Source organism: Vulpes lagopus, chromosome X (assembly GCF_018345385.1).
Source record: "Vulpes lagopus strain Blue_001 chromosome X, ASM1834538v1, whole genome shotgun sequence".
NCBI lineage: Eukaryota > Metazoa > Chordata > Mammalia > Carnivora > Canidae > Vulpes > Vulpes lagopus.
In genome coordinates this window covers 54,325,656-54,339,610 of record NC_054848.1, presented here as the reverse complement: position 1 = coordinate 54,339,610, position 13,955 = coordinate 54,325,656, and the positions used below count along the sequence as shown (strand labels likewise).

The 13,955-nt window shown below is 36.7% G+C and overlaps 1 protein-coding gene across 2 annotated transcripts in view; it reads right to left on the bottom strand.

Moving 5' to 3' along the window:
* Positions 1–13,955, bottom strand: part of KIF4A (kinesin family member 4A) — a 118,222-nt gene that overhangs the window by 55,991 nt on the left and 48,276 nt on the right. For both annotated transcript variants that reach the window (XM_041742117.1, XM_041742118.1), the window contains exons 10-13: positions 13,724–13,785; positions 3,755–3,887; positions 1,632–1,690; positions 1,415–1,520 (exon numbers count right to left, since the gene is read on the bottom strand). In XM_041742117.1, the coding sequence (XP_041598051.1) occupies positions 1,415–1,520; positions 1,632–1,690; positions 3,755–3,887; positions 13,724–13,785 (360 nt within the window). The remainder of the gene's footprint in view (positions 1–1,414; positions 1,521–1,631; positions 1,691–3,754; positions 3,888–13,723; positions 13,786–13,955) is intronic.

Here is a 13,955-nt window from a genome sequence, read left to right as displayed (position 1 = left end):
AAAACAGAAAGAGAGTTCTCAGTTTTCCTTACTTCTTTTCCCCTTTCTTTGCCACCTCTCCCACTTGGGAACCTTAACCAATGAACAAACTACAAGGCTTACAAGAACAACTCTTGAAAATAATTGGACACTTAGTAGGATGGGGTTGCACCAATATTCTCCATTCAAGCGAGAGGCATGAAAACTGGAATAGCCTCCAACCAAAAGTTTCACAGCAATTAACAACAAAACTGCTACTTGAGCCAAACCACAAGACACACACCTCTCTCCCTTCTCACCTTACAAAAACTCCAATCCTACTTTGACTCAGGGAGTTACCTGGAGTTCAGGAACTCCCTGAGTGCCTCAAATGAATAGTGCCTTTAACCTCTTATGGCATCACTTATATTATTTTCTTTTGACATTAATACAATATTTAGCAAGGTTACACAGTCAGTGAGGGGCAGATTTGGCTTCAAATCAGGGTCTGTCTGGCTCTGGAGCCCAGGTTCTCAACTGCTGTAGTCTGTCTGTTGTATAAATGAACTGTCATCTCAGACTGCTCATGACAGTTTGTACAGTACTACTTGTTCTAAAATGCTGCTTTCTAGTCTTTTTGGAGTTTACTCATTTAATTTATTGGAACTCATCCTAACCCTTCCTTCCACAATACTGTATGGTATCTTTTTTATTGACTCTTTCAGAGTAAAATACAGATGCAGATCATTCCGTGATACCCTTTTGACATCTCTAGAAAACACTGGGCAAGACCTGAGATGGAGAATCACTGTTCCAGTAAAATTAAAGCCTCTGCCCAAGAGCTGGAAATGATATATATATGTCTATGGGCCGAGAAGGAACACCAAAAATAAAAGGTTTTTAGGGTGGTAGGACTGTAAGAATTTTTCTTCTAGGAAAAACAAGAAATACCCACCACCCAACCCCCACCCCCAGACAACTACTATTGTTGTTCTATAAATAAAAATGGGAATTTACAGAATGATCATTCAAACTAATTTATTACTGGTTAGAGAAGAGAGCTATGGTATTCCATGGTTGCTCTAAGTCCTCTGTCAGAACCCAACTTATTTAAAACCGAGGTATGGAAAGGCCTCTTATTAAGTTAGCCTATACTGATGGGACAGCAAGTCAACAACTGCTGTCCATGCTACCAGGCAATTGCATACTGCTATGTTGCTGCACCCAGCGTTTGCTTAGAGCACTGAAATATTAATGTGCCATTGCATATGTAACCTATGAGTGTTTTGATTTAACGAATTCAATATTCAGATCATATCCAATGATCCATGATCTTTGTCCTGAAGCAGCTCACAATCTAGTTGTTTTGGCAAAAGGCACAGAGTTAGATATGTTTATGTGCATCAAGAGAAACACGAAAGAATAGGTCTATTCACACTGCCCCTACTTGGCTTACCGATAGCTGGGTAATCACTTGCTGCAGGTTACGAATTATCTCTACATTTTCTTTTAATTCCTGGTCTTCCAAAGTTTCCACTAACTTTTGAAGATCCACTTTGAGGCTAAAAATTCAAACAAAGGTTAATTAACCCAAAGGTTAATCATACTGCAAAGACCAGAGGATATATGATTATATACTAAGGTCACTAACAAACATTTGGTACAAAACTTACGCTGCATGTTGCCTGAGTTCCTCTAGCTTGGCGTTCATCTTTTCATTTGCTTGTTCTGTCTGCAACAGAGACCCAGGAGATCATCAGTGGGAATGTCTGACAGCCTCACCTAATTATGCCCTCTCTCTTACTCCTATGGATTAAAACCTAGGTAGAGAGGTTGCCTCTTTTGCTGTAATAGAGGATCTAGTGAGCTTTGGTGATTTAGTGAGAATGTTTTTTGTTTTTTTTAACAGAGTCATGGAAATTAGCCCTTTAGTCAACATGAGCTACTTAAAATAGCATCCAAGCAGCTGGGTCTTATGCTTGCCATGAAGCTCAGACTATGGCGTGGAGTGTGATGCCTTAATTCCATATAGAATTTTGCAACTAGGGAAAAAAGCAAAACTTTCTGGCATGCTACTCCCTGCTGTCTGCACAAAACCCACTTACTTTACTGCCTCCTACACTATACTGTTCCCTAGCCCCAGCATAAGGGCATTGAAAACATAAAAGGGCTTCACACTGAATATGAGCTGAGCTTTTTTTTTTTTTTCAAGTTACACTATCTGATATGGTAGGCTGGTTTTAGTAAGAGAAAACAAGAAAAAGGGTGAGGCACAAGAATATGGCAGAGAAGAAATGGCAGAGGGAGCTACATTTTGGGAAGGGTGATAAATTTTATCTCAATCACAGTATCTTGTAACGTGCTAGATGTTACAACAGATTTGGGAAGCACAACTTATATAGGACAAAAACGTGCTTGTTATGACATTCTAACAGGACAATGAACTTCACGTAGCCATTATATAGCAACCTTATAAAGGTCAGATGGGTATGCGGCTAGAGTAACGGGTACTGTCTGTTACAGTTAGCCACACTCACATATGTGTGAAACACAGCTTCTATAGTTACTTCAAAGGCACAGAATGCAGCACTGGAGGCAGAAAATTATATAGAAAAATCCTCCAGGGATGCCTGGGTGGCTCAGTAGTTAAAAGTGCCTGCCTTTAGCTCAGGGTGTGATCCTGGAGTCCTAGGATCGAGTCCCACATCGGGCTCCCTGCATGGAGCTTGCTTCTCTCTCTGCCTGTGTCTCTGCCTCTCTCTTTCTCTCTCTCTCTCTGTGTCTCTCATGAATAAATAAATAAAATCTTTAAAAAAAATCCTCCAGTTCCCCTTCCAATAGCAATGGACAACGAATATAGGATTTGGCCCCCTTTAAAGAATCTTTAAGCAGCTTACACTTCCTTGACTAGAGAACACACTGATGTGTGAAGGTGTATAAATTACAGATGCTCAAGTACATTTTGGTGGAAACTCATTTTCACTTTTGGCAATAGTTGTGCTATTAAAAATTGAGCTGTATTTAGTAGAAAAATGTTAGTGACAGTGCCAAGTTACTTTCAGACAGATAGTAGGCTACAGAATTGGTGTAATCAGTTATATAGAGATCTACTATTTGGAAATTAACCATATGTAAAAGGAATTAATATTAATTTCCCAGCTGTTCTATCTTATCATGGCAGTTGTTGGGACAGAATATGAAACGTGACAACATTAGGAGAAGGCAGATAGAGAAGAACTAAAATCTTACTGAGGGGACAGTTACTTGGTATAAAGTATAAAGATTAGGTAGGACTTTATGTGACAGAAGGACCTGGTTCTTTCCTCTCTGGAATTTTATTTTTATAATTATTTTTTAAAGATTTTATTTATTTATTCATGAGAGATACACAGAGAGAGGCAGAGAAATTGGCAGAGAGAGAAGCAGGCTCTCTGTAGGGAGTCTGATGCAGGACTTGATCCCCGGACCTCAAGATCATGCCCTGAGCTGAAGGCAGACGCTCAATCACCAAGCCACCCAGGTATCCCCTTTGGTATATTAGAACAAATTTACTTTAAAATAAAATTCATGTGGATTCTTCATAGTAGATCTATAGAATATATACAATTCTTTTAACTTTTCTGTATGTTTGATAAGCCCATATGTCTACCTTAGAGGGGCTCCATGGAAGATATGACAATATTAATCCATTTCTTTACATGTAACTTTTCTCTCCTAATGAGAAATATGTTAAATATTTCAGAGACTAAAGCTAGTAAACATCCAGATTGCTAGTAGTTTAGTCTTGGAGCCTCACCAAAATGATCCTCTCTAACATCTGGGCTGTCTGACCAGCTGCTTCGCTCAGACCATGACTTAATTTTTCATTCTCCTCTACCAGGGACTGATTCTTCTCCATCAGGGACTGTAGACTTTCTGATGGTTCCACACTGAAACAAAGAAAATAACATATTAGAAATATCTGTTAATAACACCTATATTAAAGGCGGATAAAAATATATCCCACAGACATTTAGGTGTGTGTGTGTGTGTAGGTGAAGGTGGTTTAAAATTAACCCCCAAAAGTCTGGGAAGTAGTATGATCATTCCAATTTATCCTTCTACTCAGGTAGTATACCGAATGAATAAGAAATATATGCCTGAAATGCTTTGAATTAATGGCTTGCAGGAAGGTAATAACACAGAGCCAGCCATGGTTGCAACAGTAACAACTAACCTCTATCCTTGACTCTTGGTTTAAAATCTTTCTATTCATGCCATAGATTTGATGGCTAAGTGAAATAAGTCAATCAGAGAAAGGCAATTATCATATGATCTCATTCATATGTGGAATTTAAGAAACAAAACAGAGGATCACAGGGGAAGGGAGGGAAAAATAAAACAAGATGAAATCAGAGAGAGAGACAAACCATAAGAGACTCTTAATCATAGGAAACAAACTGAGGGTTGCTGGAGGGAAGAGGGGGTGGAGGGATGGGGTAACTGGGTGGTACACTGTATGCTAATTAATTGAATTTAAATAAAAAATAAACAAAAACAAACAAAAGCGAAGGCTAACTGTGGCTAAAATACACATTGTCTCCCTCCTTTCCCCACTTTCAATCCCTTATCAAAGATTAGGAGCAGGAAAGGAAGAGGTATGGGGGAGGTAGAAGTGACACTGCCAAGGGCTGAAAAATAACCTCATCAGTGTAAGTCAACTACCTATTTACTGAAGTTTAGGGAAATAGCATTTAAGAAGTCAGAAAGTTGATATAATGACCAGTGGCCACTGAGAGCACATTTCACAATTTTCCATAAATAAGTGTTCCCTTCTAAATGCCTGCCTTGCTTGAAACCTCTTATTCATTTGTCTATCAATTTTAAATTGTTTAGAGTGGGTGGTGGCAACAATGGTGTCCATATCAAATAGGAGTGGAAGGCAGGGAAAGAAATAGCTTGTAGTACATATAGATAAGAACCTTTGGACCTTATGCAGATTACTTGATATCAGTTCCAGACTAATGGAAAAGACCAACAAGATGGATGGTTTTGGTTTGTTTTTTGTAATCCACTGGGATTAATTGTTCAAAATTAATAGGAAAATAGGACTGGTGAGAAAAGATCGGAAGAAATATGAAGATCTGGATCTGAAGGAAACTGAAGGGAAAAATGAATAGCTGTCAAGGCTATAATAAAGAGGAAATAAAGGACAGGGAACAGCTGTTCTCAATCTCAATAAAGGATCAGAAAGGATTTCAGGAGTAGACACCCTCTTACTAAGCTTAAGACCTCTAGGAATTCTTACGAAAAATCTTAGCATGCTCTTTATTCATAAAGTTAGTAGCAAGGCCACACCATAAGGTCTAATGTTATACTACTGAGAATTTACTAAGATTCTTTTCAAAAATTATTTTTAAATTATTTTTTTAAAGATTTGTATTTGTTTATGTTAGAGAGAGAGAGAGAGAGAGAGAGCGCGAGCGTGAGCACAAAGGCCGGGGGCAGAGGCAGGGAGAGGGACAAGCAGACTCTGTGCTGAGAGTGGAGCCTACATGGGCCTGATCTCACCACCCCAAGATCATGACCTGAGCCAAAATCAAGAGTCGGATGCTCAGCTGACTGAGCCACCCAGGCGCCCCAAGAATTTAAGACTCTTAGAAAAAATGTTCAATTAAAATGTGGATTATAAACTCTTGGCAATTTTAGTGTTATTTTAGGTTGCCTTGATATTTTCTTATTGTTATTAAGCTAAAAACTTCCATGCATCATTTATGTAAGCTGACAAGCCCCCAAAGTAATGATACTTTTAACTCAATAGTTTTTTCCTCCTAAAAATTTCCAACGTTTCTCTAAATGGGGGAAAATACAATGGAAAACCAGTGTTTCCTCTTTTGTAGGCTATTTAATTGTCAATGCTTGGAGTTCAAATTAGCTAAGCATGTGTAATTGATAAACACTCACAGAAAATCAATACAAAAGCTTCCATGACACACATTCAAAAAGAAAAGAATATAATTCTAGGACAAAAAGCAAAAAAAAAATCATTTATATGAACTGTATATTTTGTAAAAAGCCTTTATGAAGTGTCTCTTAATATATACATTTTTGAGAAAAGAAGTACCATCTATTTCTCTGTGAAACATTGAACAGCTGAGTTCACTGTTTGATTCATCAACTGTTTCTTAGCATCTATTCCTTGTGCAGCTGAAATTATATCCAGCAGTATATTCTTGGTGGTTGGAAGTCTGAAATAGTTTTTTTAAAATATTTTATTTATTTATTTATTCATGAGAGACACAGAGAAAGAGAGGCAGAGACACAGGCAGAGAGAGAAGCAGGCTCTATGCAGGGAGCCCGATGTGGGACTTGATCCCAGAACTCCAGGATCACACCCTGGGTCAAAGGCAGATCCTCAACCGCTGAGCCACCCAGGCATCCCTGAAATAGTTTTCATTAGTCTTGTGTCCATTAGTCTTATCTTACATCAAACAGGTCTATGCTAAACTGAAAGGAAAGGAAGATGGGTCAGTAGCTTCTAAACTGATGAAACTGGGGCACCTGGGTGGCCTAGTCACTTAAGTGTCTGACTCTTGATTTCGGCTAAGGTCATGATCTCAGGGTTGTGAAATCAAGCCCCCTGTCAGGCTCTGTGTTCAGCAGAAAGTCTGCTGGAGATTCTCTCGTTCCCTCTCCTTTTGCACCACCGTTCCCCCGCCATGCTCTCTCTCAATCTAAATAAATAAAATAAACTGGTTAAACTAGAATAGGTCTTTAAGAGACCCCTTAAGAGACCCCAGATTTCCTCAGTTTCTTTATCCAACATTCTTAAAATATTGTCAGGAAACCAAGATTAAATTACCCAAGGAGGGAAAATTACAAAGGGTGATCGTCTCTGGGTGGTAAAATTGTGGCAATTTTAAGATTTATTACTTTATACTTTTCTAAATGCCCTATAAGAAGCAATGCATCTCTTTTATAATGAGAAAAAATGATTAAGTTATTGAAAATAAGGATATTAAAAGAAAATAGGCTCATACATACATAAGAAAAAAACTCCATATGAAATGTAAAAAATAAAACCAGCATCAGTTCTAGAAGGAAACATGGGCAAATTCCTCTTTAACCTTGGTGTAGGGAAAGGCATTCTAATTATGAATCAAAATCCAGAGCATGAAGAGAATGTAAACACCAGAGCAAATTTGGAAAATGGTGGCAGTTTCCTGAAAAGTTAAACATACAACCCAGCAATTCTACTTCTAGATATCTACCCAGTAAAAAACATATGTCCATACAAAAAAATTTAAAGTAAATGTTCATAACAGCAAAATTCCTAATAGCCAAAAAGTTGAAACAATTCAAAAGTCCATCAACCGGTGAATGGATAGACAAAATGTGGGTTATCCAGACAGTGGAACGCTACTCAGCAAAAAAAAAAAAAAAAAAAAAAAAAAAAAGAAAGAAAGAAAGAAAAAAAAAAGTACAGGTAGTTATACATGCTATAACATGGATGAATCTCAAAATATTATACGTGAGTGGTGAGCATAGCATAATGTTTAGAGAAGTTGAATCACTATGTTGGTACACCAGATGCTAATGTAATACTGTGGGTCAGCTTATACTAAAAAAAATGAGATGTACATATGTCTATATATACAATGGAATATTACTAGTCATAAAAGAATGAAATCTTGCTAATTGTAATGATATGGATGGAGCTAGAGGGCATAATGCTAAATGAAATAAGTCAGACAAAGACAAATGCCATTGCTTTCTCTTATATGTGGAAATCTAAAAAACAAAACAAAACAAACAGAAAGCAGAAACAGACCCACAAATACATAGAAGAAATGGAGGTTGCCATGGTGGAGAGGGATGAGAGGATGAGTGAAATAGGTGAAGAGAATTAAGAAGCACAAACTTCCAGTTACAAAATAAATGTGTCATGGGGATGAAAAGTACAGGATAAGGAACAGAGTCAATATTATAATAATTGTATGGTGACATATGGTGCCTACACTTATCATGATGAGCACTGTGTAATGTATAGAACTGTTGAATCACTATGTTGTAAATCTGAAACTAACATAACATTGTATATCAACTATACTTCAGTAAAAAAAAAAGTCAGAAGGAAAAAAATTATTAGTGAAAGAAGCCAGACAGAAAATCCAAATACTATATGACTCCACGTGTATAAAATGTCCATAAGCAATCCACAGTGCTGGGAGCAGGGAAACAAGTAACTGCAAGTGGGTATGAAGGATCTTTTGGGGGTAACAGAAAAGTTCTAAAATTGGATTTTGTGTTGATAGTTGTGCAACTCTGTAAATTTACTAAAACCATTGAATTGAATGAATTCTATGGTATGTAAATTACATCTCAATAAAGCTGTTAAAATCAGAAGGCAATGCAAAAATTGACACTTTTTTACTATGTGAAAATTAAACATTTTTGAATGACAAAAACACCAAAAACAAAGTAAAATAGAACAAACCAGGAGAAAATATTTGAAACACACACTATAGACAAAGGACTAATATCATTAATATATAAAGAACCATTAAGAATAAGGGCCAGAATTAGGATGGGTATTATTTTTTTTAAAAGCAGAAAATAGCAAGTGTTTGGCAAGGATTTGAAAAAAAATTGGAACCCTTGTGTACTGCTGGTAGGAACACAAAATGGTGTAGCCACTATGTAAAACAGTATGGTGGTCTAATTAAAAAATTAAAAATAGAATTACTACATGATCCAGCTATTCCACTTCTGGGTCTATACCCAAAAGAACTGAAAGCAGGGTCTTAAAGTATTCATGGCAGCATTATTCACTACAGCCAAAAGGTGGAAGCAACCTGTGTCCACTGACAGATGAATGGATAGACAACATGTGGTATATATGTACAATGGAATAGTATTCAGCCTTTAAAAGAAAGGAAATTCTGACACATGCTACAACATGGATGAAACTTGAGGATATTATGCTAAATGAAAAAAGACAGTCGTGAAAGGACAAATATTGTATGATTTCATTCATGTGAGGAGCTTAAAATAATTAGAGGAAAGTAGAATGGTGATTGTCAGGACTGAGGTGAGAGGGGGTACTGGGGTGTTAATGTTTAATGGGTATAGACTTTCAGTTTTGCAAAATGAAAAAAGTTTTGATGACAGATGGTAGTGAAGGTTGTACAATATTGTGAAAGTACTTAATGCCACTGAACTGTATACTTGAAAATGGTTAAAATGATGAATTTTATTTTATGTATATTTCACCACAATTTTTTCAAAAAGGGCCAAAGGATAAAAAAATCTGATAGAGGAACCTCCACACAGTTTTCCAGAGTGGCTGTACCAGTTCACAATCCCACCAACAGTGCAAAAGGGTTCCCTTTTCTCCGCATCCTCTCCAACATTTGTGGTTTCCTGTCTTGTTAATTTTCCCCATTCTCACTGGTGTGAGGAGTACTGGGTGTTATTCTGTATGTTGGCAAACTGAACACTAATAAAAAATAAATTTATTATAAATAAATAAATAAATAAATAAATAAATAAATAAATAAAATGACAAAAAGTTCTGATAGAAAAATGGGCTGTATGGACAGATAATTCACCAGAAAGAGATAAAAGTGGCCCCAAAACATATGAAAAAAATGTCCAAATCTACTCATAATTAAAGAAATGGAAATTAAAACAAGATACTAAGGTATAGTATGTTTCACCTATCAGATCAGCAAAAAAAGGAAAAAGTATGACAACATATTCCAACAAAATCACACATGCACTTATCTTTTGCCTCAGCAATCTCATTTCTAGAAATCTACCCTGAAGAGAAATCACTAGTAATATGAAAACCAAGTAACATGGTTATTCACTGCAGTATATTCGGAATTACAAAATACTGGAAACAACCTAAATGCCTAGACATAGGAAAGAGGCTGAATTAGTATATTTGGCATATGTACACTAATAAGAGTACCATGCAGCTATAAAAAAGAATGAGGAAGATTTCTATGAACTGATAAGAAATGATTTCCAGGAAATGCTGAGAAAAGCAAAGCCACAAAGACTATCTGTAGTATACTACCATTCACATAAGAGGATATAAAAAATATATAGGTATATGCTCATTTGTACAAGGAAATACAAGAAGGTTACACCAGAAACTAAAGAGGTTGGTTGAATGTGGAGGAGGGAGAAAAGTGGTAGAAATAAGGGTGAGATGGGAATAGGGTAGCAGAGATAAAGAGGGAATGACATTTCACTGAATACTTTAAAAAAATATTGTGGTAAAAACATGAACAAAATTTACCATCTTAACCATTTTTTTAAGTGTACAGTTCAGTAAAGTATATTCACATTATCACACAATAGCTCTCCAGAACTTTTTCATCATACAAAACTGAAACTTCATACCCATTAAACAACAACTCCCTGTTCCCGCCCCTCTCCCCCAGTCTATTCTTTTACAGTTTTATGCCATTGCTTTAATTTCTACACTGTTCTGTACCTTCAACTATAGGGACATAGACCTTTGCCTATGTTTCCTTCTGTGTTTTTTGTGTGGTTTTCCTTTTAAAAAAAAATTGTGGTTGAAAAGCATATAAAACTGGGGTGTTTGGGTGGCTCAGACGGTTAAGCATCTGACTCTTGGTTTTGGCTCAGGTCATGATCTCAGAGTCATGAGATGGAGCCCCACTTTGGGCTCTATGCTCAGTGGGTTGTCTGCTTAAGATTATCTCCTCTTCCCTCTGTCCCTACCCCCACTCACGTGTGTTCTCTTTCTCTAAAGTAAGTAAATAAATCTTCAAAAAAAAAAGACATATAAAACTTAACATTCTTAACTGGTAAGTGTACAGTTGAGTAGCGTTAAGTGTATTTACATTGTTGGTAAACAAATCTCCAGAACCTTTTAATCTTATAAAACTGAAACCTTTTAACCTTAAAGGATAATTCTCTTTTTGCCCTGCAGCCCCAGGTCACTACTATTCTACTTTGTTTCTATGAGTTTGACTTCTCTAAGAATCTCATGTAAGTGGAATCATACAGTATTTTTTGTGACTGGCTTATTTCACTTAGCATAATGTCCTCAAGTTTCAGTCATGCTATAACATGTAATAAGATTTCCCTCCTTTTTAAGGCTAATATTCATATATATATATACATATATATATATATAATATTTATTTTCTTTATCCATTTATCCACTGATGGAAATTTGTATTGCTTCCACTTCCTGGCTATTGAGAACAGTGGCGCTATGACTATGGGTATGCAAATATTTCTTTAAGACCCTGATTTCAATTCTTTTAGATATATACCCAGCAGTGGGATTGCTAGATTATGTGGTATTTCTATTTTTAACTTTTTGAGGAACCTCCATACTGTTTTCCGTAGCAGGTAAACCATTTTACAATCCTTTCAGCAGTGTACAAAGGTTCTAATTTTTCCACATCCTTGTCAACATGTTATTAACTTTTTTTATACTCTCCATCCTAATGGGTGTATGGTAATATTTCATTGTGGTTTTGATTTGCATTTCTCTGCTGAGTATTTCTTTTTGTATAACTCTAACTCTTAGAGCATGGTAACATTTCATAAACCCTTCACATACTCGAAATATAATCAAATAATTAAAACCAACCAAGATGTAGGGGGAATCCTAAAATGGAATACAAACAGTAACTCTGGGAACCAGTATCTTGCCTGGATACTCTAAGCCTAAAGACAAAAAGAACTGTACATAAATGCTGCAATCTAGTTCATAAAAGTGTTTCTCAAAGGGGTATGGGCTAGCAATTCTGAAACTACTTTATGTGTATATGGAACTGAATAAGTAAGTAAATAGATTGCAGATAATGAGAGCTGATTCCTCACTATTGGAAAAAGGAGTTATAAATAAAGGGAGGAGGAAAGCTAAAATGAACTCTGTAGTATTGGACTGGAATCAGAGGTATCAGTATAAGATCATGGCTTTTAATATGTGTACAGACAGATATAAAAATATAAATGAGCGTATGTGTGCATTAATAGACATACAGATATTTTCTAGCTCTACTCACTGAGAGGGCATCAGTGACACCCCAGTAACAATAAGCACATATAGCACTCAGATTGGGTTTCTTTTTTAAAAAAAATTCTATTTATTTATTCATGAAAGACACACGGAGAGAGGCAGAGACATAGGCAGAGGGAGAAACAGGTTCTCTGTGGGGAGACCAATGTGGGACTCAATCCCAAGACCCCACGACCAAGACCTGAGGCAAAGGCAGACACTCAACCACTGAGCCACCCAGGCAGGCATCCCTCAGATTGGGTTTCTAAACACTACTTTCTTTTTTTTTTTTTCATTATATTTGTTTTTTCTTTTTATTTTATTTATTTGTTTAAAAATAATAAATTTATTTTTTATTGGTGTTCAATTTGCCAACATATAGAATAACACCCAGTGCTCATCCTGTCAAGTGCCCCCCTCAGTGCCCGCCAACCAGTCACCCCCACTCCCCGCCCTTCTCCCCTTCCACGACCCCTAGTTCATTTCCCAGAGTTAGGAGTCTTCCATGTTCTGTCTCCCTTTCTGATATTTCCTACCCATTTCTTCTCCCTTCCCCTCTATTCCCTTTCACTATTATTTATATTTCCCAAATGAATGAGACCACATAATGTTTGTCCTTCTCCGACTGACTTATTTCACTCAGCATAATACCCTACTTTCAAATAAAAAATACCAGGGCTCTTTTGAGATATGGTTGGTTCTAGAATTGGGACAGACAAGGAAAATACAAGATGAGTATGGAACATCTCATGGAAATGCTTAAAAACTAGAGGGTGGGGGAGCCTGGGTGGTTCAGTCAGTTGAGTGGCAGACTCTGGATTTTGGCTTAGGTTATGATCTCTGGGTTCTGGGATCAAGCCCCACATGGGGGTTCAGTGCTCCGCAGGGAGTCTGCTTGAGGATTCTCTCCCTCTGCCCCTCTCCTTGCTCACGTGTACTTTCTCTCCTATGGATGAATAAATATTAAAAAAAAAAAACCTAGAGGATGTATTAAAGAACATAAGAACCACCCTGAAAGAGCTCCTACTGGACAAAGCAGGAACAATTTGAGTAATAAAACAAATAATAGCAGTATTGGATATTAACCCATAGAATAAACCCATGTGTTTATATTATATATATAGTCTTCATTATACATACATATTATATTTTATTTATGCATAATGAATTTTCTGTACAAAGTCTATACAAAGACTATTATATATAGTCTTCATTATACATATATATGATATATATACATATAGTCTCCATTATATATATAAATATATATAAATATATATATATATATATATATATATATATATATATATATAAAAGGGGAAAAGAAACAGCTCTTCCTCACAGTAGAATTCCAATTAATAAATTTTTTTTAAAGATTCTATGTATTTATTCATGAGAGACACAGAGAGGCAGAGACATAAGCAGAGGGAGAAGCAGACTCCTTGCCAGGAACCCAATGAGGGACTCGATCCCTGGACCCCAGATCATGCCCTGGGCTGAAGGCAGATGCTCAACCACTGAGCCACCCAGGTGTCCCCCAGTTAATAAAATTCTGAGGCCAGAACCCATGTTCTTTCTATCACATCAGGCTGCCTCAAAGCTAACTACAAGTTTGGCAAGATCCCTACCTTGATGCCAGGTGCTACCAGAAACTTTACTCAGTCAGGGGAAAACAACCACAGGAGAAATGACCTCCGCTAGAATATACATTTAAAATTAATCTATGACTCTTACTTTATAGATCCAGGCAGGGTACCTCCATGGGCTTGTAGCAACAAAACCTGTAGCTGTTGTACCTGGGAAAAGCAAAGAAAAATAGTCAACTAATCACTGATCAAAAGCTATTTACCCCTTATCAGCTAAATTACTACAGTTAGCCAGAGTAAATTTATTTGATAGCTATGGAATCTAAGATATATCTTAGGCATTACAGAATGCCTCAGGGTTGATGAGTCAATGATAAAAG